We start from the raw sequence: 21,219 nt of genomic DNA, 5'->3' as shown, positions 1-21,219 counted from the left end.
GGTAGCAACCGCTTCACCGCCAGAGTTTTGGTCTATCTCAGACCGGTACCCGCTCCGTTTCTCTTTTGGTTTGGGCTGAGCCCGCGGCTTGCCATGGCAGCACGCCCCGGGGCGATCACTAATGCGGACTCTGCATCTGGAGGTGGAGAGGAGGAAGGTAGGTACTAGGCGGGTCAGACCAAGAGGTTGTAACCCTCTGTCTTGTTGACACCTCTCATATGACCGTTTGTCTCTACGGCCTAGCAGTAAACTATGAGTAAAAGTATTTATTTTCTAATAAACGTGATTTTGTTCCAGTTGTGGCACCCAGCTTTTAGATCGACTGTTCCAGTTTCCCTCCATCCTACAAGTGTTGTTTCACCCATGAGGATGTTGTGAATGTTAACAGTGGATTGAACCACACTTGAGACACATGGAGTTATCTTGGACTTTTGTGAACAGGATTATGATTTCAGTGGAATCCTGCTTTAGAGAACGAATGTGAGCCTGAGATCCCTATTAGGATTTATTGAATGATTGCTCCATGCCTGGCACTGTTCTGGGTACTGCCACGGGATCCAGAGACATTTGACTGTATATAACAATGGCTTTTCCCAGTTGAGTAGAGGGGTCTGGAAGGGCAAAAGAGTGACTAATGCTTGGTAAAATGAATACTGTCAGTAATACATACTGAGTGAGGATTGTCATCAGGAGAGATGCCAGTGGGGGAAAGATAAATACTTCAAGAAGGGAATAGTTTGAGGTGGACCTTTATGATTTGATGAAATAGTGACAAACTTAGGTGGTTATGCTGGGGTGGGGGGTGGTGTGAGTCGTGGGAAGACAGGGAGCAGAAAAGCATAAGATGGATATGATTGGTGATCAAATAGTCATGTTTGTCTAGAGGAAGAGATGACCATTGCAAGCAGAAGCAGCAAATTACAACTCCTTACTATCTGACCACAATCTCCTGCCTTTATAACTCCCTTGTTTATGTACCCCAAAGAGACAATTCCTGAGCTTCATCTGTACCTTCAGTCCATTGTTACATTTTCTGTCTATCTGTATCCCCTTATCTAGTTTAGAGTGCATGTCATAGTTTATTATTCTGATCTTTCTCTTGAAAATACACTTTTCTCTTGTCCTTGCTTGCCTTTTACTCCTCTGACAAAACCTATATTCTGGATGAACCCAAACTTTTGCCCTCTGCACTTGCACCTATATTGCTGAACTTTGCTGTGAAAAGCCCTGGGCAAGTTGATGTGATGTTATAAAATGAAAATAGTCAACCTCTTGAGTATTCACTCAGCATGAACCTGAGACCTTGTCATCCTCTATTCTTGTAGTAACCTTGTTTTCTTTTATCAGTGAAGATTCTCCAACTCTATATATCCTCTTTTCATCTCTTCATCACTCTGAGCTGATGACTTTGCAAGTCAGGCCAGCTCTGCATCTGATCTGCTCTATTCCTCCTTCACTATCACACTGTTGTCCAAATCATCCACAATTCTCATCTAAACCACTACTGTATCTTCAGGCCATGTGTCCCCATTTCTTCTCTTGTGCCCCTCCAATCCCTTCTCTATTCGGTGGCAAAAGTGACACTGTCTTACTTAAAAGTCTTCAATGAAATCCACTGCAGTAAGAACTTAGATTAAAATCCAAACTCCTAACCATGACCTTCAAAAATCTTTGATCTGGACTCTGCTGATGTCTCTAGGAGCACCTCTTGTCACTCATCACCTCTTCTGCTCTTACCTGCTTTTCATATAACTGGCTTCTTAGTCTTCATATTTTAAGGTATGTCACCACCTGAAACCTTACCATATTAACCCATCTAAAACAGTTATTGCAGTTTTCCCCTGATCCCTAAGTGTGTTTGTGTTCTGTAATACAGCATCCTGCTTCCTGCACTTAGCACAATCTGTAACTACTTGTTTATTATTGTGTCTTCCCTTAGACCTTAAGCACCTTGAGGGCAGTACATATATCTGTTTTAGTCACAATGTTGCCCAAGTAGAAATACAATGTCAGGCTCCTGAAAGTGAAAAGAAAGTGAAGTCCCTCAGTCATGTCTGACTCTCTGCGGCCCCATGGACTGTAGCCTACCAGGCTCCTCCATCCATAGGATTCTCCAGGAAAGAATACTGGAGTGGATTGCCGTTTCCTTTCCAGGAGAGCTTCCTGACCCAGGGATTGAACCTCGGTCTCCTGCATTGGAGGCAGACACTTTACCCTCTGAGCCACCAGGGAATGTCTACAATGTCAGACTCCTAGTGAGCTCTTAATACCTATTTGTTGAGTGAAGGAGTAAGGGAATCCAGAGGCAAACCCAGAGGCAGAAGGAGAAAGAGCCACTCAGAGTCCAGGAACTCAAAGTTGGTGTAAGAAATGTTAAGAGACAGAGATCCTGAAGGCACCTTATACCAAATTAGGGACTCTGGACTTTGTGACAGACGCTTTTAAGGAGCTTTAGGTAGAGGATCACTGCTTTAAGGAAGATCACTGCAGCTAAAGGATGGAGGATAGATTGGAGGTAGAAACACTGAAGGAAAGGTACTTAAATCTCCTTAGCCACAGCATTCTCCTCTGTAAAATGCATAACTGTTGTGAAAATTAAAGATACTTGTAGATCATCTAGCATAAATGTCTGACAGGAATTACATATTCAACTATGTAGTTTTTTGTTGGGGAAAAAAAAAGTGCTGGCATTGGTGACTGACTGATATTCAAAGAGATTGGAGGTGTCTCTGAAATTTTCTAGCCTGAATAACTACATGTGAATTAGGAACCTGAAGTAAAAGGAGGTGGTTGGGAGCACTGTTGAGTTTTAGTGTGCATGCTTAGAGTTTAGGTTTAGAATGGTGACGTGAAAGATGTCAAACATGTTGCTGGGAAGGAGGAAGTTTTTATTGTTTATTCAAATACCACAAATTCACCCTTCTAAAGTTTTTCAGTATGTTCACAAAGTTGTGCAGCCATCACTAATGTAATTCCAGAACGTTTTCATCATACCAAAAAGAAACGTAGTTCCCATTGGCAGTCACTCCCTATGCACCCTCTCTCCATTCCCTGGCAGTCACTAATGTACTCTGGCTCTGTGGATTTGCCTCTTCTGGGCATTTCATATAAACTTGGAATCATACAACAGGTGTCTTTTTGTGTCTGGCTTCTTTCACACAGCATGTTTTCAAGGTTCATCTGTGTTGTAGCATGTGTCAATACTTCATTACTTGCTGTGGCTGAACACTGTTCTGTAGTATGGATACGCCGCACTTTGCATATCCATTCATCAGTGGGCATTGTTTTGTTTACACTTTGGGGCTTCTATGAATAACGCTGCTATGAACATTTGTTTACAAGGTTCTGTGTGAACATATGTTTTCCGTTTCTCTTGGGCGTATATCTGAGTGGAATTGTTGGGCTATCTGGTGATTCCATATTTAACGATTTGAGGAAACTTGTCATTCTTAATCTTGAAGTTCTAAGGAGGGAAATAAATCTGATTAAAGTATGGATTTGCTCCCCTGAAAAATGTAGCACGTGTACACATTTTTGCAGGTGACTTCAAATATTTGTATTAAAGGATTGATTCTCTGAATCCCATCTGTGGAGCTTTCAACCCTATTTTTAAACTGTCATCCTCCCCAGAAAACACCACTTTGGGGTGACTGCCTATTACCATTACAAGTAAATGGGCAGAATCCTCCTGAAAGAGAAGACTTTGCTTTCAGTTAGATAAGGCTTGTGTGAATAAAGGGTAAGCAAAATACAGACATTCAATAAATGCATGTGAAAGGTTCACTATGTTTAGTATAGTAACAAGTATTGTGGGGGGTCATAGAAAAGTTAGTTTTTGAGCAAACTTACTACCACTATATTATCAAAAAATATTTGAATGTCACTGTAAATGGGAGACTCTTTCATCTGGGGAGACTCTTCCATCTGGGGAGACTGAAGACAGTTCCTGCCCTAAAATAGCCTATAAATATAATTTAGGGGGAAGAACACAGATAAAAAGACTTGAAGGATAATGCATATTCACACCACAGGAGGCACATTACATGCTTTGGGGGTGAGAGGAGAATGAATACGAGTTGTATTGGTCTGTGCTTCTGTGCATAACTTGAAGGTTTGTTATAGAGTACTCACTCTGCACGCAGCCTTGGGTGCCACAGGCCCACTCTTAGAAGACTTGAGCACCTAAGAATTTTAGAATCCTCAGGGTTCCTGGAACCAATCCCCCTCACAAACTGAGGGACAGCTGTAGTGTGAATATGGAAATGAGTGAAAGAAGTCGTTTCTGGTGAGGAGGCCAGAAGTAGAAGTGAGTGGAGAAAAGCCCAAGGCACATAGAGGGCAGAGAGTGGGAAAGAAAGTGAGGAATCAGACTGGTTCTACTTGGAGTGGAACGTGGTAGGGCAGACAGGTGACAAGGACGATTATGTCCTTGGAGACCTGAGAGGAGCAGGGTGAACCAGAACATTGAAGTGAAGAAGAAGAAAATCATAGGTTTCAGTTTTCTCAGAAAAACAGGGTAAGGCACCACACTGAGTGAGGGAGTGGAGAGAAATATTGGGGATTTGACAGTGAAGAAACTTTGTCAAGTTGCTGTAGAGGCGAGGGCGATTAGGAGTTCCTTGGTGGCGAATAGCGTGTTTGGGTGCTGGAGAGGGAACGGTAGAAGTGAGCATGAAATCCTGGAACTGATTGATCCCTTTGTTTTGAGAGTGCTTGTGAGTTTGCTCAATAGTTCATTGTACAGAAGTGGAGAAAACAAATGGTTAATTTTAATAAAGTTTTATACACTTAAAAATGAGCTCTGATTTTACAAAACATTTCTTTGGTGTTAGTTTATGTCAAGCACTGTACTAAGCTCTATATGGAAGTAATAGTTTACTTTCAAGATTGTGATTTTTTTTAAAGTTGTGGTTGATTTACAATATATTATTTTCAGGTATATTACATAGTGATTTGATATTTCCATACATAATGAAATGATCACAGTAAGTCTAGTAACCATCTGCCCCATACAAAGTTGTTACGGTATTATTGACCATATTCTTTATGCTGTGTGTTATGTCTTCATCATAGCTTGTTTATTGTATAACTGAAGGTGTGTACCTCTTAATGTCTCCTTTACCTTTTTCACCCACCCACACCTTCCTCCCTGTTTGTGCAATGTGTCTGTGAGTTTGTTATTGTTTTGTGTGCTTGTTTGTTTTTTCAGAGTCCACATTAAGTGACATCATATGGTATTTGTCTTTTTTCTGTCTGATTTGGAATAATACCCACTAGATCCATCCATGTTGTTGCAAATAGTAAAATTTCTCTTTTTTTATGACTGAATAAAATTTCATTGTATATATACATACCACAATGATGTGATATTTGTTGTTTGAAGTAACAGCTTGGAAATTATTAAAACAAACATGAATAAGCAGAGCACAGAGGGTTTGTGGGACAGTGAAAATACTTACTATGATATTATGGTAGTAGATATATGTCATTATACTACTGTTGTTCAAATCCATAGACTACACAACACCAAGAGTAAACCCTAAGATACACCGTGGACATTGGGTGATTACGATGTGCCAGTTTAGGTTCATCTTTGGTGAAAAATGTACCCTTCTGGTGAGTATTGCTGATAAAGGGAGGGGCGTATACGGGAACTTTGTGTACCTTCCTTCTAATTTTCTTTTAAACCTAAAACTACTGTTGAAGAAATGGGTTTAAACAAACATGAAACTACTTATTGTTAACAATTGACTCAAGTGCTGAATGTGAGATGTTACTTCTAAGATCATACATTGGTTGAAGTGTTTCAGTGAAATTAAAAATTGTGGTATTTTGAATTTGAATCTTTCAGAGTAAGATTGTATTTGTTTCCATTGGACTCTCAGTTTAAAATTTTTTCTGATTAATTTTTTTTAATTGAAGTATAGTTGATTTATAATACTATGTTAGTTTCAGGCATATAAGATGATTCACTATTTTTACAGATTATACTACATTAAAAATTATTACAAGATGATGGCTATAATTCTGTGTACTATATGGTATTTCCTCGTTGCTTACCTATTAATATTTTATACATAGTAGTTTATATCTCTTCATCTCCTACCCCTAATCTCATAGTTGGGGCTTTCCAGGTGACGCTAGTGGTAAAGAATCCCCCTGCCAGTGCAGAAGATACAGGTTCTCGAAGAGCTGGACATGACTGAGCACACAGCACAGCAATCTTAAGTTATAGCCAAGTTTATGCCTTGATGAAGTGAAGGATTAAGTATTACTCACTCAGTCATCTCCGACTCTTTGTGACTCCATGGACTGTAGCCCACCAGGCTCCTCTGTCCATGGGATTCTCCAGGCAAGAATACTGGAGTGGGTTGCCATTTCCTTCTCCAGGGTATCTTCCCAACCCAGGAATCAAACCCAGGTTTCCTGCACTGCAGGCAAACTCTTTACCGTCTGAGCTATCAGGGAAGCCCTGGTGAAGTGAAGGATGCCTCCTTTCTAACTTCCTCCAGTCCTGCCCCAGGAAATAGCTCATTCCAGAGCTGAATGCACTTTAGTTCCATTAACAGCTGACACTCATACATAATTAGATTTATTCCTTTTCAGTGAGAGGCACCATACTCTCCATGTCATTGTTCTAATTTTTCTAAAGGGCAGGAGGAGGCAGGGAAACCTGAAGGAAAACGAGAACCTATGTGATCTTAAAAAGGAAAAAATTCTCTTGCTAGAGCACATGTGTAATTCACATGTGGCTACAGTACTTCATATTTGATAATGATTAATATTAGGAAAGACTAGAGATTGCTTCAAGAAAATTAGAGATACTAAGGGAACATTTCATGCAAACATGGGCTCGATAAAACAGAAATGGTATGGACCTAACAGAAGCAGAAGATATTGAGAAGAGGTGGCAAGAATACACAGAAGAACTGTACAAAAAAGATCTTCACGACCCAGATAATCACGATTGTGTGATCACTGACCTAAAGCCAGACATCCTGGAATGTGAAGTCAAGTGGGCCTTTTGCATCATTACGAACAAAGCTAGTGGAGGTGATGGAATTTCAGTTGAGCTATTTCAAATCCTAAAAGATGATGCTGTGAAAGTGCTGCACTCAATATGCCAGCAAATTTGGAAAACTCAGCAGTGGCCACAGGACTGGAAAAGGTCAGTTTTCATTCCAATCCCAAAGAAAGGCAATGCCAAAGAATGCTCAAACTACCGCACAATTGCACTCATCTCACATGCTAGTAAAGTAATGCTCAAAATTCTCCAAGCCAGGCTTCAGCAATACGTGAACCGTGAACTTCCTGATGTTCAAGCTGGTTTTAGAAAAGGCAGAGGAACCAGAGATCAAATTGCCAACATCCACTGGATCATTGAAAAAGCAAGAGAGTTCCAGAAAAACATTTATTTCTGCTTTATTGACTATGCCAAAGCCTTTGACTGTGTATATCACAATAAATTGTAGAAAATTATTAGAGATGAGAATACCAGAGCACCTGACCTGCCTCTTGAGAAACCTATATGCAGGTCAGGAAGCAAGAGTTAGAACTGGACATGGAACAACAGACTGGTTCCAAATAGGAAAAGGAGTATGTCAAGGCTATATATTGTCACCCTACTTATTTGACTTATATGCAGAGTACATCATGAGAAACGCTGGGCCAGAGGAAGCACAAGCTGGAATCAAGATTGCCGGGAGAAATATCAATAACCTCAGATATGCAGATGATACCACCCTTATGGCGGAAAGTGAAGAGGAACTAAAGAGCCTCTTGATGAAAGTGAAAGAGGAGAGTGAAACAGTTGGCTTAAAGCTCAACATTCAGAAAACTAAGATCATGGCATCTGGTCCCATCACTTCATGGGAAACAGATGGGGAAACAGTGGAAACAGCGTCAGACTATTTTTTTGGGCTCCAGAATCACTGCAGATGGTGATTGCAGCCATGAAATTAAAAGATGCTTACTCCTTGGAAGGAAAGTTATGACTAACCTAGATAGCATATTGGAAAGCAGAGATACTACTTTGCCAATTAGGGTCTGTCTAGTAAGGCTATGGTTTTTCCAGTGGTCATGTATGGATGTGAGAGTTGGACTGTGAAGAAAGCTGAGTGCAGAAGAATTGATGCTTTTGAACTGTGGTGCTGGAGAAGACTCTTGAGAGTCCCTTGGACTGCAAGGAGATTCAACCAGTCCATCCTAAAGGAGACCAGTCCTGGGTGTTCATTGGAAGGACTGAGCTGAGGCTGAAACTCCAATCCTTTGGCCACCTCATGCAAAGCGTTGACTCATTGGAAAAGACCCTGATGCTGGGAAGGATTGGGGCAGGAAGAGAAGAGGATGACAGAGGATGAGATGGCTGGATGGCATCACCGACTTGATGCACATGAGTTTGGGTGAACTTTGGGAGTTAGTGATGGACAGGGAGACCTGGCGTGCTGTGGTTCATGGGGTTGCAAAGAGTCGGACACAACTGAACAACTGAACTGAAATGAACTGAACTGAACTGAATATTAGGAAAGCAAAACTGTTTAGATTTTTAAATTGTGACAAAAAACAAATAACAGAATTTATCATCTAACCGTTTTTAATTTAGGGATTTGATTTAGGTCATACCTCAGTGGTCTGGTGGTTTTCCCTACTTTCTGCAATTTAAGTCTGAATTTGACAATAAGGATTTCATGATCTGAGCCACAGTCAGATCTTGTTTTTGCTGATTGTATAGAGCTTCTCCATCTTTGGCTGCAAAGAATATAATCAGTCTGATTTCGGTGTTGACCATCTGGTGATGTCCATGTGTAGAGTCTTCTCTTGTGTTGTTGGAAGAGGATGTTTGCTATGACCAGTGCATTCTCTTGGCAGAACTCTATTAACCTTTGCTCTGCTTCATTCTGTACTCCAAGGCCAAATTGGCCTGTTACTCCAGGTGTTTCTTGACCTCTTACTTTTGCATTCCAGTCCCCTATAATGAAAAGGACATCTTTTTTGGGTATTAGTTCTAGAAGGTCTTGTAGGTCTTCATAGAACCATTCAGCTTCAGCATTACTGGTTGGAACATGGACTTGGATTACTGTGATATTGAATGGTTTGCCTTGGAAACAGAGATCTTTCTGTCATTTTTGAGACTGCATCCAAGTAGTGCATTTCGTACTCTTTTGTTGACTATGATGGCTACTCCATTTATTCTCAGGGGCTCTTGCCCACAGTAGTAGATATGATGGTCATCTGAGTTAAAATCACCCATTCCAGTCCATTTTAGTTCGCTGATTCCTAAAATGTCAATGTTCACTCTTTTCATCTCCTGTTTGACCACTTCCAATTTGCCTTGATTCATGGATCTAACATTCCAGGTTCCTATGCAGTATTGCTCTTTACAGCATCGGACCTTGCTTCCATCACCAGTCACATCCACAACTGGGTGTTGTTTTTGGTTTAACTCCCATCATTTCTCCACTGATCTCCAGTAGCATACTGGGCCCCTACCGACCTGGGGAGTTCATCTTTCAGTGTCCTATCTTTCTGCCTTTTCATACTGTTCATGGGGTTCTCAAGGCAAGAATACTGAATTGGTTTGCCATTCCCTTCTCCAGTGGACCACATTTTGTCAGACCTCTCCACCATGACCTGTCTTGGGTGGACATACATGGCATGGCTCATAGTTTCAATGAGTTAGACAAGGCTGTGGTCCATGTGATCAGATTGGTTAGTTTTCTGTGGTTGTGGTTTTTAGTCTGTTTGCCCTCTAATAGAGGAGGATAAGAGGCTTATGAAAGCTTCCTGATGGGATAGACTGACTGAGGGGGATACTGGATCTTGTTCAGTAAATCCTTACTGAATGGGGGGCCATGCTCAGTAAATCTTTAATCAATTTTCTGTTGATGGGTGGAGCTGTGTTCCCTCCCTACTGTTTACCTGGGACCAAACTATGGTGGAGGTAATGAAGATAATGGTGACCTCCTGCAGAAGATCCCATGCATGTACTGCTACAGTCTGTGCCCCCAACCCTGCAGCAGGCCACTACTGACCCACGCCTTTGCCGGAGACTCCCGGACACCCACAGGCAAGTCCGGGTCAGTCTCCTGTGGGGTCACTGTTCCTTTCTCCTGGGTCCTGGTGCACAAAGTTCTTTTGTGCCCTCCAAGAGTCTATTTCCCAGTCCTGTATAAGTTCTGGCAGGTCTATGGTGGGGTTAATGGTGACCTCCTCCAAGCAGACTTATGCCAAACCCACACCCAGAGCCCCTGTCCCTGTGGCAGACCATTGCCGACCCATACCTCTACAGGAGATGCTCAAACACAGTTCTGTCTCAGTCTCTGTGGGGTCCCTGGGTCCTGGTGCTCAGAAAGTTTGTTTGAGCCCTCTGAGTGTCTCTGGCAGGAATGGGGTTTGATTCTAAACGCAAATTTGCCCCTCCTACTGTCTGGCTGGGGCTTCTCTGCCGGGGTCCAGCCCCAGCAGGATCCAAGGGTACCCTCAGGATGGATGGCGTCGGTGAGAGAGATGACATGGGTCTTATAATGGACTGGAACCTGATGGTCCGGGGTCGAATGATAAAAGAATAAAGGAGAAAGAATAAAGAAGAGAGAAAGAGGCTGATATTCCTTGGTTTACACAGAAAGCCAGTAAAGCCCCTGACACGGGACTTGCTCTGTTCACGGAGGCCTCAGGCACCCTCTTGATGGAGCAAAGATGCAGAGCACCTTCTCAATTGGGTCTTAGAAGCCTGGGCAAAAAGGTGAACTCAGAGAGCCTCTGTGCTCCAGGGAATCAGCCTGAAAAAAAAGGAGAGTGACAGAGAAAGAAAGACGAGAGAGAGAAAGACACAGAGACCAGAGCTCTGGTGAAGTGGAATCCATAGCTTTATTTTCAAAAGGGGCTTTTATACCCTGAGTTTCACATTTGCAGAGTCATGCAGACTCAGCTCAACATTACTCAGCTCAATTTTATCTTTATCGAAACCAGGACATTTTTTGCATAGCTATTCATAAACAAAGGTCTTATATACATTATCTTCTGGCGCTGTGGGCTGTTAACATTTTGTAACTCTTTCTTGATAAAGGTTGGTCAACCAGAAAACTTGCTTTCCCTTTATCTTTCCAATCTGCAGTCCCCCTCAGGAAACCCAGCTACATTCTTATGGAGCAAAGGGGCAGTGAGTTACGACAAAGAAAGAACTTATTAACTCAAGGGTCTTATGTTGCTAATGCCAAGGCTACTGCTTGTTTTTCTTGCATACCAACTATACCAGCTAATGCAGTCCCAGACGCACATTGGGTAAAGGGCAAGGAAACTTGGTAGCAAACATTGGCTCAACAATGCAGTATTATTCTAATAAAGCTTTTTTATCGCTCGAAGGTTATGCTTGGGGTGTTGTGAACAATCATGTGCGTTAGTTGCAAGAGTATGGATAAACCTGCCAACCAAGCTAAAATGGTGACAGAGGGGTTAGAATTGAAATACTCCTTTCAAGCCCAGGAGACTTATTAACTAGAGCCCTAAGTTGATTTTCTTCAGAGAAAGGTGGTCAGGGATAGCCCCCTGTTAATGTCAGAAGAGTTGGTGAAAGGCATAATATAGTAAACAGTAGACAGACAGATTTTGGTTTTGGGGTAGATGCTCGAGCAGGTCCAGGGAATCCCTTGAGTCCTGGTCCGCCTTTGGCTGTCAGGTCTTCTCTACATGACCTTTGTCATGGATGGGATCTCCCGTGGTGGCTCCCAGCACTTCTCCTTTGCCCTTGGCCGTGGGGTATCTCCTCACAGCCGCTTCAGTGCCTACCATCTTACTGGGGTTTCTGTGACCTTGGACGTGGGGTATCTCTACACAGCCCGTCCAGTGAAGTGCAGCCGCCGCTCCTGACCTTGGACATGGGGTATCTCCTCTGAGCTGCTCCAGCGATGAGATGCAGAGTTCCAAAAAAGAGCAAGGAGAGATAAAAAAGCCTCTTCAGTGATCAGTGCAAAGAAATAGAGGAAAACAAAGAATGGGAAAGACTAGAGATCTCTTCAAGAAAATTAGAGATACCAAGGGAACATTTCATGCACAGATGGGCACAATAAAGGACAGAAATGGTATGGACTTAACAGAAACAGAAGATATTAAGAAGAGGTGGCAAGAATACACAGAAGAACTATATAAAAAAGATCTTCATGACCCAGATAATCACGATGGTGTGGTCACTCACCTAGAGCCAGACATCTGGAGTATGAAGTCAAGTGGGCCTTAGGAAGCATCACTATGAAAAAAACTAGTGGAGGTGATGGAATTCCAGTTGAGCTATTTCAAATCCTGAAAGATGATGCTGTGAAAGTGCTGCAGTCAATATGCCAGCAAATTTGGAAAACTCAGCAGTGGTCACAGGATTGGAAAAGGTCAGTTTTCATTCCAGTCTCAAAGAAAGACAATGCCAAAGAATGCTCAAACTACCGCACAGTTGCACTCATCTCACACGCTAGTAAAGTAATGCTCAAAATTCTCCAAACCAGGCTTCAACAGTACGTGAACCGTGAACTTCCAGATGTTCAAGCTGGTTTTAGAAAAGGCAGAGGAACCAGAGATCAAATTGCCAACATCTGCTGAATCTTTGAAAAAATCAAGAGAGTTCCAGAAAAACATCTGCGTTATTGACTATAACAAAGCCTTTTCCTGTGTAGATCACAATAAACTGTGGAAAATTCTGAAAGAGATGGGAATACCAGACCACCTGACCTGCCTCTTGAGAAATCTGTATTCAGGTCAAGAAGCAACAGTTAGAACTGGACATGGAACAACAGACTGGTTCCAAATAGGAAAAGGAGTCCGTCAAGGCTGTATATTGTCACCGTGCTTATTTAACTTACATGCAGAGTACATCATGAGAAATGCTGGGCTGGAGGAAGTACAAGCTAGAATCAAGAATGCTGGGAGAAATATCAATAACCTCAGATATGCAGATGACACCACCCTTATGGCAGAAAGTGAAGAGGAACTAAAGAGCCTCTTGATGAAAGTGAAAGAGGAGAGTGAAACAGTTGACTTAAAGCTCAGCATTCAGAAAACTAAGATCATGGCATCTGGTCCCATCACTTCATGGCAAATAGATGGAGAAACAGCAGAAATAGTGGCAGACTTTATTTTGGGGGGCTCCAAAATCACTGCAGATGGTGACTGCAGCCATGAAATGAAAAGACACTTACTCCTTTGAAGAAAAGTTATGACCGACCTAGACAGCATATTAAAAAGCAGAGACATTACTTTGCCAACAAAGGTCCATCTAGGCAAGGCTATATTTTTTCCAGTAGTCATGTATGGATGTGAAAATTGGACTATAAAGAAAGCTGAGCGCAATAGAATTGATGTTTTTGAACTGTGGTGTAGAAGACTCTTGAGAGTCCCTTGGACTGCAAGGAGATCCAACCAGTCCATCCTAAAGGAGATCAGTCCTGGGTGTTCATTAGAAGGACGGATGTTGAAGCTGAAACTCCAATACTTTGGCCACCTGATGCGAAGAGCTGACTCATTTGAAAAGACCCTGATGCTGGGAAAGATTGAAGTCAAGAGAAGGGGACAACAGAGGATGACATGGTTGGATGGCATCACTGAGTCAATGGACATGAGTTCAAGTAAACTCCAGGAGTTGGTGATGGACATTGAGGCCTGGCATGCTGCAGTCCATGGGGTCGCTAAGAGTGGAACATGACTGAACAACTGAACTGAACTAAACTGAACTGAACCATTTTTAAAAGTACTGTTCATAGTAAGTATATTCACATTAATTTGAAACAGATCTCCAGATCCTTTCATTTTGCAAATCTGAAACTTTGTACCCAGGAAACAACTCCCCTTGTTCCTCTCTCCTCAGCCCAGGTAATTGCCATTCTACTTTCTGTTTGAATTGGGCTGTTAGATACGTCATATAAGTGGAATAATACCATGTTTGTCTTTCTGTGACTGGCTAAGTACTTGCATAATTCTATTAGAGTTTTTCTGACCTGGTCTAAATGTTCATTATTTTTTACCCTGATATATACCATTCTAGCAGAGAAGGCAATGGCACCCCACTCCAGTACTCTTGCCTGGAGAATCCCATGGACGGAGGAGCCTGGTAGGTTGCAGTCCATGGGGTCACGAAGAGTCAGACACGACTGAGTGACTTCACTTTCACTTTTCGCTTTCATGCGTTGGAGAAGTAAATGGCAACCCACTCCAGTGTTCTTGCCTGGAGAATCCCAGGGATGGGGGAGCCTGGTGGGCTGCCTTCTATGGGATCACACAGAGTCGGACAAGACTGACGCGACTTAGCAGCAGCAGCAGCATACCATTCCAGATGATAGATGAATTGTGTGTATATACAGTAGTCATCAGATTGATGAAGCCATCATGGACTTACATAGTATATATTTAGAAATAAATTAGCTCACAATACTAGGACCCAATTCTTTGTTCTTACTGTATCACTATGGTGAGTCTCTGTATTATAACTTGAGGTTTACCCTTATATCACCCTCTGAAATTTTTAAAATGTGGAACTATTAACTTCAAAATTCATAGTTATTAAAATTATACCTGACATGAGAGGTGAGCTAATTTCAATTTCAGGATCTTTTTCTATGTTGTGTGTGCTAAGTCACTTTAGTCGTGTCTGACTCTTTGCCACCCTGTGGACTGTAGCCCACCAGGCTCCTCTGTCTAGGTAAGAATACTGGCGTGGGTTGCCATGCTCTCCTCCAGGGGCTCTTCCTAACCCAGGGGTCAAACCCACATCTCTTATGTCTACCTGCACCAGCAGGTGGGTTCTTTACCACTAGCACCACTTTCTGTCAATTAATATTGACAGAAGCGTATTCTGGAAACTTGGTAAATTTTCCATATTCTTGTCTTAAATTTTAAATTTCAAATACAAATCCAAGCCAAATACTAATTGACTGAAGCCAGATTGCTAGCAGATTCAGAGAAATTAGGTTTCAACTGATATTATACTTTGCATTAATTAAAGAAAAAATTAACTGAAAACAAAGTAAATTGCTTTTTGATGGTGTTTAACTGTCTCCAAAGAATTGTTACCAAAGCTGTAATAAATTGTCCAAATAACATGCTACATTTAGAGAGAGAAAAGACTACTGTGTGATACGTAGATCACTAATCTGTTTTTTCAGCAGTTTCTAAGTCATCTGATTAGAAATTGCTGCTTGCTGCAAGTTTAGACCTAAATACACTTATCCTTTAAAGGCTGTTGAGGTTGCTTCAGAATTTTTATAGCTCTTTGCAGACATCTCTTTCATGGAATGACTGGGTGCATCCCTAGGCTATTTAACTAATACAATGCAGATTGCATTCTTCTTTAAAGAAATTATAACACTTAAATTTGTTAATTTAACAGCCCAGTTCATTGTTGATTAAACTATCAGAAACCAAATTAGTTTTATTTCACAAGCAGCTGATTGTTTTATATCACTGATAGGCTTGAAATTCTGTAAATATGCTGATTTCCTGTTATGGTGAACAGTCTACTGATCTATTCTGCATATGCTGTATGGCACTTTTCATTCATTTAGCAAATGTTTGAACATTTAATATATTCCAATCACTGGGCCTGGTACTTTCTCAGCAAATTTTAGTTTTTAGGATCTCTTTTAAATAACCTCCGAGATGTTTGGAGTTTTTTCTTATGAGATCATTAGATACGTTTTAAAAAAAGTTAATGTTATGTTAGAGGGAAAAGTATTTATTTACTTATTTAAAACTCTTCTGTCCAAACATTACTCATGTATTACTAATGTTTCTAAGACTGCTTTCAGTTCAGTTCAGTTGCTCAGGTATGTCCGACTGTTTGCAACCCCATGGACCGCAGCACGCCAGGCCTCACTGTCCATCACCAACTCCCGGAGCTTACTCAAACTCATGCCCCTTGAGTCAGTGATGCCATCCAACCATCTCATCTTCTGTTGTCCCCTTTTCCTCCCACCTTCAATCTTTCCCAGCATCAGGATCTTTTCTAACGAGTCAGTTCTTCGCGTCAGCTGGCCAAAGTATTGGAGTTTCAGCTTCAGCATCAGTCCTTCCAATGAATAATCAGGACTGATTTCCTTTAGGATTGACTGGTTGGATCTCCTTGCTATCCAAGGGGATGTACTTAGTTGTAAAAATATGAGGACTGTTTTGAGAACATTCAAAGCCATGTGATCTATTGGCTCTGATTTAAGATAAGCAGAGTAAATAAATCCTCATCCCCAAAGGGCTGATACTTCTATTTTTCTCTGTCGTTTAAAGTTCTGGAAGCAAGATGTTCAAAGCTTGAGATTTTACAACGTTAAAGCTGAAAGAATGTTACAGTGGGTCACACTAGCCATGATTCATTCAGCCTGTTACAGAGCACTCTAGGGAGAATACGGTTGTCCTTGAAAATCACAGCCTCAGAAGGCAAGGTGCTATACCGGTTATGAACTAATAACAGAGCCCTGACTACAAGTTAGTTTTATGTGAAAGGATTCGGAAGGTAGAATTTTGCTGGCTTTGGTCCAGGGGCACAAAGATGGACATTCTTTGCATACTGTCAGCTGGTGTGCACTGTTTCCCTGGCCTTTGTTTTATCTCTCAAGATGGTAACCACGATACCCGTTTTCCAGGCAGCATGTAGGAGAGGAGGATGAGGTGGGGAAGGGCTGATTCAGCAACTTCCAGATATATCTCTGGTCACTCACATCTGCAAAGGAGTCTAGGAAATGTAATTTTTCGGCTACTCTCCTTGCCCAAAGTTCTGTTAGCAAGGAAGAAGGGAACAAATACTGGATAAGGTAGGCAACTAGCAGTCTCTACTACAGGATTAACTACTCCCCCCAACACACATGCATACAAATGAGAACATCCCTCTGTCCCCAACAGCACACATGTATCTGTTACCTGTGAATCCATCTGAAGTTTCCCTTCACCAACTTTCTTTAGGTTATACTGTCTTTATGAGTTTTTAGTGCTAGTGTAAGTCCTATGGTTTTAATTCTTTGGAAGCAGGATTATGTGATAGAAAGAGCACCAGACTTGTAACTGGAGAACCTGACCTGTAGTGCTCTCAGCACTGGTGTTTTGACCTTTGACATCTGAACTTTCCTTATCATTTGGATAATGGAAATGAAATACCCTCTGTAGCTGTGTTTTACAGGCTTCTTAAAGGATCCAGTGAGCATTTTTCTTTTAATGTCTGTAAAAATTTGTGGCAAATAGTAAAGCCTTATACAAGTAAATACCTGGTATCCAGGTGTCACAGTGGTAAAGAATCCACCTGCCAATGTAGGAGACGCAAGAGACATGGGTTCAGTCCCTGGGTCAGGAAGATCCCTTGGAGGAGGAAATAGCAACCCACTCCAGTATTCTTGCTGGGGAAATCCCATGGACAGAGGAACCTGGTGGACCACAGTCCATGGGTCACAAAAGAGTCAGACATGACTAAGCACGCACACACCCATTGTTACAATGATGATGATGATGTTCAAAACCAAACTCTCATCTTCCCAACAGAAGATGTTGCTTCTGACTTTTCTCTCATGGCAAGTCAGAAAGTCTGGAAAACCTGTCTTCCTCATAGCTGCATCTGCCTTCCACCCCACACTCTGTGGTAGTAGTAGTCTTTAATGTTATTCTCCTAGTATTTCTCCATGTCTTCCATCTCTACCTTTCTCACTGCCACCCCTTGTTGTTCAGGGCCTTATTACCACACTTCTCGCTTGGCTGTTGCAATAGCTCTCTGAGTCAACTCTGGTCCCTACAGCTCTACATATTTCCATAGAGCCCTTGTTTTTATTGTTAATGAACAGAATGTACCAGGGGCCTGTACCATGGGAGAAATATCTAGTAAATTATTTTTCTATTTTTGAGACATTAGATTGTTTATATTTTCAGTTTTTTAATTATGGTAATAGATGTTTTATGCAAATGTGTATGTTTTATTTCACTGATAGGCCTGATGGTCATATACATGTTCATAATTCACATATATATGAATATGTATATGGCTTATAATTACCTATTTTATTAAAAGCAAATTTCTCAAACATGAGTTGTTAAGTTAATAGGTGGTTCTTTGGGACTTCTACTTCATTTTCCCAGTTTTTTTCCAAAAGGTAGTTCTAATTTATATGACACAAACAACAGGTACTATCATGAATGTATTGTAGCTTTTCAGGGTCTAGCAAAACTTTAAAAATATATAATTGAAACTGTGGCTTGTCTATTTTCATACACAAGGAATCCAGGCACTCCCAGTCCAGGAAGATTTGGTACAATGCAGTGTAGGTAACCCTGTACTTTTATAGGCTATACATTTATAAGTTGGCATTTTTTTAAAAAAATTGCTGGTTACAGCCTGTTTTCCTTAACAGGCTTTTCAGTACATAAAGGTCACTTAAAGATAAACTTGGGGCTTCTTTTACATAGAGACCTAAGAGGGTAAGTGTATTAACAGATCAGGTAACTGGAAATAGAGGGTTTTACTGATTGTACTAGAGAATCAAAAATACATGTTTAACGGATCTGAGTATGAATCATTTTTTAACTTTCCCCCCACCAGACTTTCATCTTAAGATATCTTTAAAGAGAAACTTACTTGTTCTTTTATTTAATGCATGTCAATCTTTACTGGGATTAACATTCTGTGATTGAAATTTATGGATGTCCTCAGTAAATCAGTGTTAGTTTGTGCATATTCGCCTGTACAGATTATACATGCAGTCAGAATCAAGGGTTACCACCGATATCCACCCTAGCACATCTTTTATCTTTATAAATCTTTCAATAAAATAATCCCCTCTCCCTACCTGCCCCTCCCCCCCAATCAACTGCTGTATGAGTTCAGTAGTCTTTTTGGCATAAACCTGTGCTATATCAAGTAGAATTGTTGCTGACTCCAGCCACTCTAGTTGTGCAAGAGTAATTCCCATCAATATTTCTTACATAATTCTCTAGGAAATAATATTTTCAAAAAATTGCATCTTTTAAAATGTGTGTCATACTTGGAAAGCCTTTAAAAATTTTTTTTGACATTGAAAATTGTAAATATTTTCCAACATCTACAATTTAATATTTAAGAAAATTCACTGAATAATTATGGCTTTTGGGGCCCAAATATTTATGTAAACAGTTAGAAGTACAGTGTAAATGCAGTACAATTACACCAAAAGATTTGCCATAGTAGAAACAATAGTAGCTGTTTATACTTCGTATTTTCTTAAATAACTTTTTAGTTGTCTATATAGTTCTCTTATTTCTCTCCCTAGGTAAACATGTCAAACCTTTTACACCAGAGAAAGCAAAAGAAATCATAATGTGTTTACAACAACCTGCAGTCTTCTATAACATGGTTTTTGATTGGCCGGCACAACACTGGACTGCGAAACATCTTTCTGAGGTCCTTCATGGCAAGCAGATACGATTTAGGATGGGAACGAAAAGCACGGACACAGGTAGGACTACCAGGAATCGTCATCGTAATGTCTCTTCATAACGTTCCCATATCTCAGCCATGGTTTCTTTATCTCTGGAGAATCCTTTATTTCTAACCCTCTTTTTGACCATTTGCAGATGGGGAAACTTTATTAGAAGTTTTCAAAGGAAAATTTAAGACTTTTTTTAGGCTAAATAACCTGTAATTTATAACCCCATGTAAAATATATTTGTTCATATTATCATAGTTCATTGATCATGGTAGACACTTAATAAATATTTGTTAATTGTGCTATTACTTACCTGACTGAAAGAGACCAATACTAATCTGACAGTCCCCTCCATTTTTGTCTCATGTAGAATGTGTCCTTTTATTTGTAACTTCAGTCACTATTTATAGTGCTTAGTCTTGGTGTAATTTTATCTCTCTGCTTTATCAGCCGTCTGACCTCTGTTGTGTTGTATAAATGTGAAACATATGTGAAGCTGTTTTTTTCATCCTCTTAAGCAACTAGATTTTGCCAGCTCCCTTTTTTTCCCTGAAGACTTGTAACTGATTCTTTTTGCCTTACAGTCAGAGAAAGCAATTACCATTACTCTGAAAATAGTTAATTTAAAGGAAAAAAAAAAAAAAACAGTTCAGGTTAGAAATGTTCCTAATCTAAAGAAGTCCATGATCATGGTCTGGCTTCAGAATATGTGTGTATCTTCTATTTAAATATGGACAGATTTGGTGGTCTAGAAATTCATAATGTTTTAAGCATTGCTGTGAAGTGGCTCTGTGAAGATATTAAGGATATCTATTAATAACCCCAAAGGAACTAAAAAATGCTCAGTTTCTCTTCCAGCTTCTCTAAGCTTCTTTCTCTCATGTATATCTCATAAAATTACTGGGTTTTTGGTGTCTAGGACCCCTTTATACTTCAGTGACAGGTAGAGCAGTATTAACATAAACTCTTTGGCTCCTCATTGTGGTTCGTTGTATTTTTAAATTAAATGCTAGACCAGCAGCAGCCATGTGAAAATCAGCCTGTGCTCTTGTTTTCTTGATTTTAGTCACATAAATCTTGCACTCACTGAAGTTTCTGTTAAAAAGTAATTTGAAGAAAAATAGAAATTTTAATTTTTTTTACCTCCTGGTTAGACTCCAAATACTACTACTAATATCTATTGACAACTATTGTGTCAGACACTGTTCTGAGTGCTTTATACATATTAACTCTCTTAATCTTCTTCAAGCCCACTTAGAGTGGAACTATTATTATTCTGTTTTACAGAAGAACTAAAAGTAATTTGACATTTTAAACTTAGTACTCATGCAGAAAAGAAAAAGGGAAGCAGAAAGTCTCGTAGAAAGATAATCTGTTCTTTGGACAAAATTCATGTAAAATCCACCACTTAAAAGTACACAATTCAGTGCTTTTAGCATCTTCATAATTTTGTGCAATCACCACCACTATCTAATTCCAGAACATTTTCATCACACTGCAGAGAAATCTGGTTCCCACTGGTGGTCACTCTTCATTCACACCCTTCTCCACCCCTGGCAACCACTAATCTACTTTCCTGTTTTTATAGATTTGCCTGTTCTGGACATATAAAAATGGAATTGTTTGGTTGTGGCCTTTTGTGTCTAGCTTTTTTTCATGTAGCATGTTTTTAAAATTTACCCATGTTGTAGCATGTATTTGTATTTTCTTTTTATTGCTGAATAATGGGCTAGAGGAAGCACAAGCTGGAATCAAGATTGCCGGGAGAAATATCAATAACCTCAGATATGCAGACGACACCACCCTTATGGCA

At 40.5% G+C, this 21,219-nt stretch overlaps 1 protein-coding gene across 2 annotated transcripts in view; it reads left to right on the top strand.

Moving 5' to 3' along the window:
- HSPBAP1 (HSPB1 associated protein 1) overlaps positions 1 to 21,219 on the top strand; it is a 56,057-nt gene continuing 34,838 nt past the window's right edge. Inside the window, exons 1-3 of one of the 2 annotated variants that reach the window (XM_059880459.1) lie at positions 4 to 157; positions 5,516 to 5,616; positions 19,251 to 19,436. In XM_059880459.1, coding sequence (XP_059736442.1) covers positions 5,604 to 5,616; positions 19,251 to 19,436 — 199 coding nt within the window. In that variant the 5' untranslated portion in view covers positions 4 to 157; positions 5,516 to 5,603. Of the gene's footprint in view, positions 158 to 5,515; positions 5,617 to 19,250; positions 19,437 to 21,219 lie in introns of both variants that reach the window. The other variant, NM_001014911.1, reaches the window with a different exon arrangement.

This window comes from Bos taurus, chromosome 1 (assembly GCF_002263795.3).
Source record: "Bos taurus isolate L1 Dominette 01449 registration number 42190680 breed Hereford chromosome 1, ARS-UCD2.0, whole genome shotgun sequence".
Lineage (NCBI taxonomy): Eukaryota > Metazoa > Chordata > Mammalia > Artiodactyla > Bovidae > Bos > Bos taurus.
Note: the sequence above shows the minus strand (reverse complement) of the source record. Positions and strands in the feature narration are given on the sequence as shown.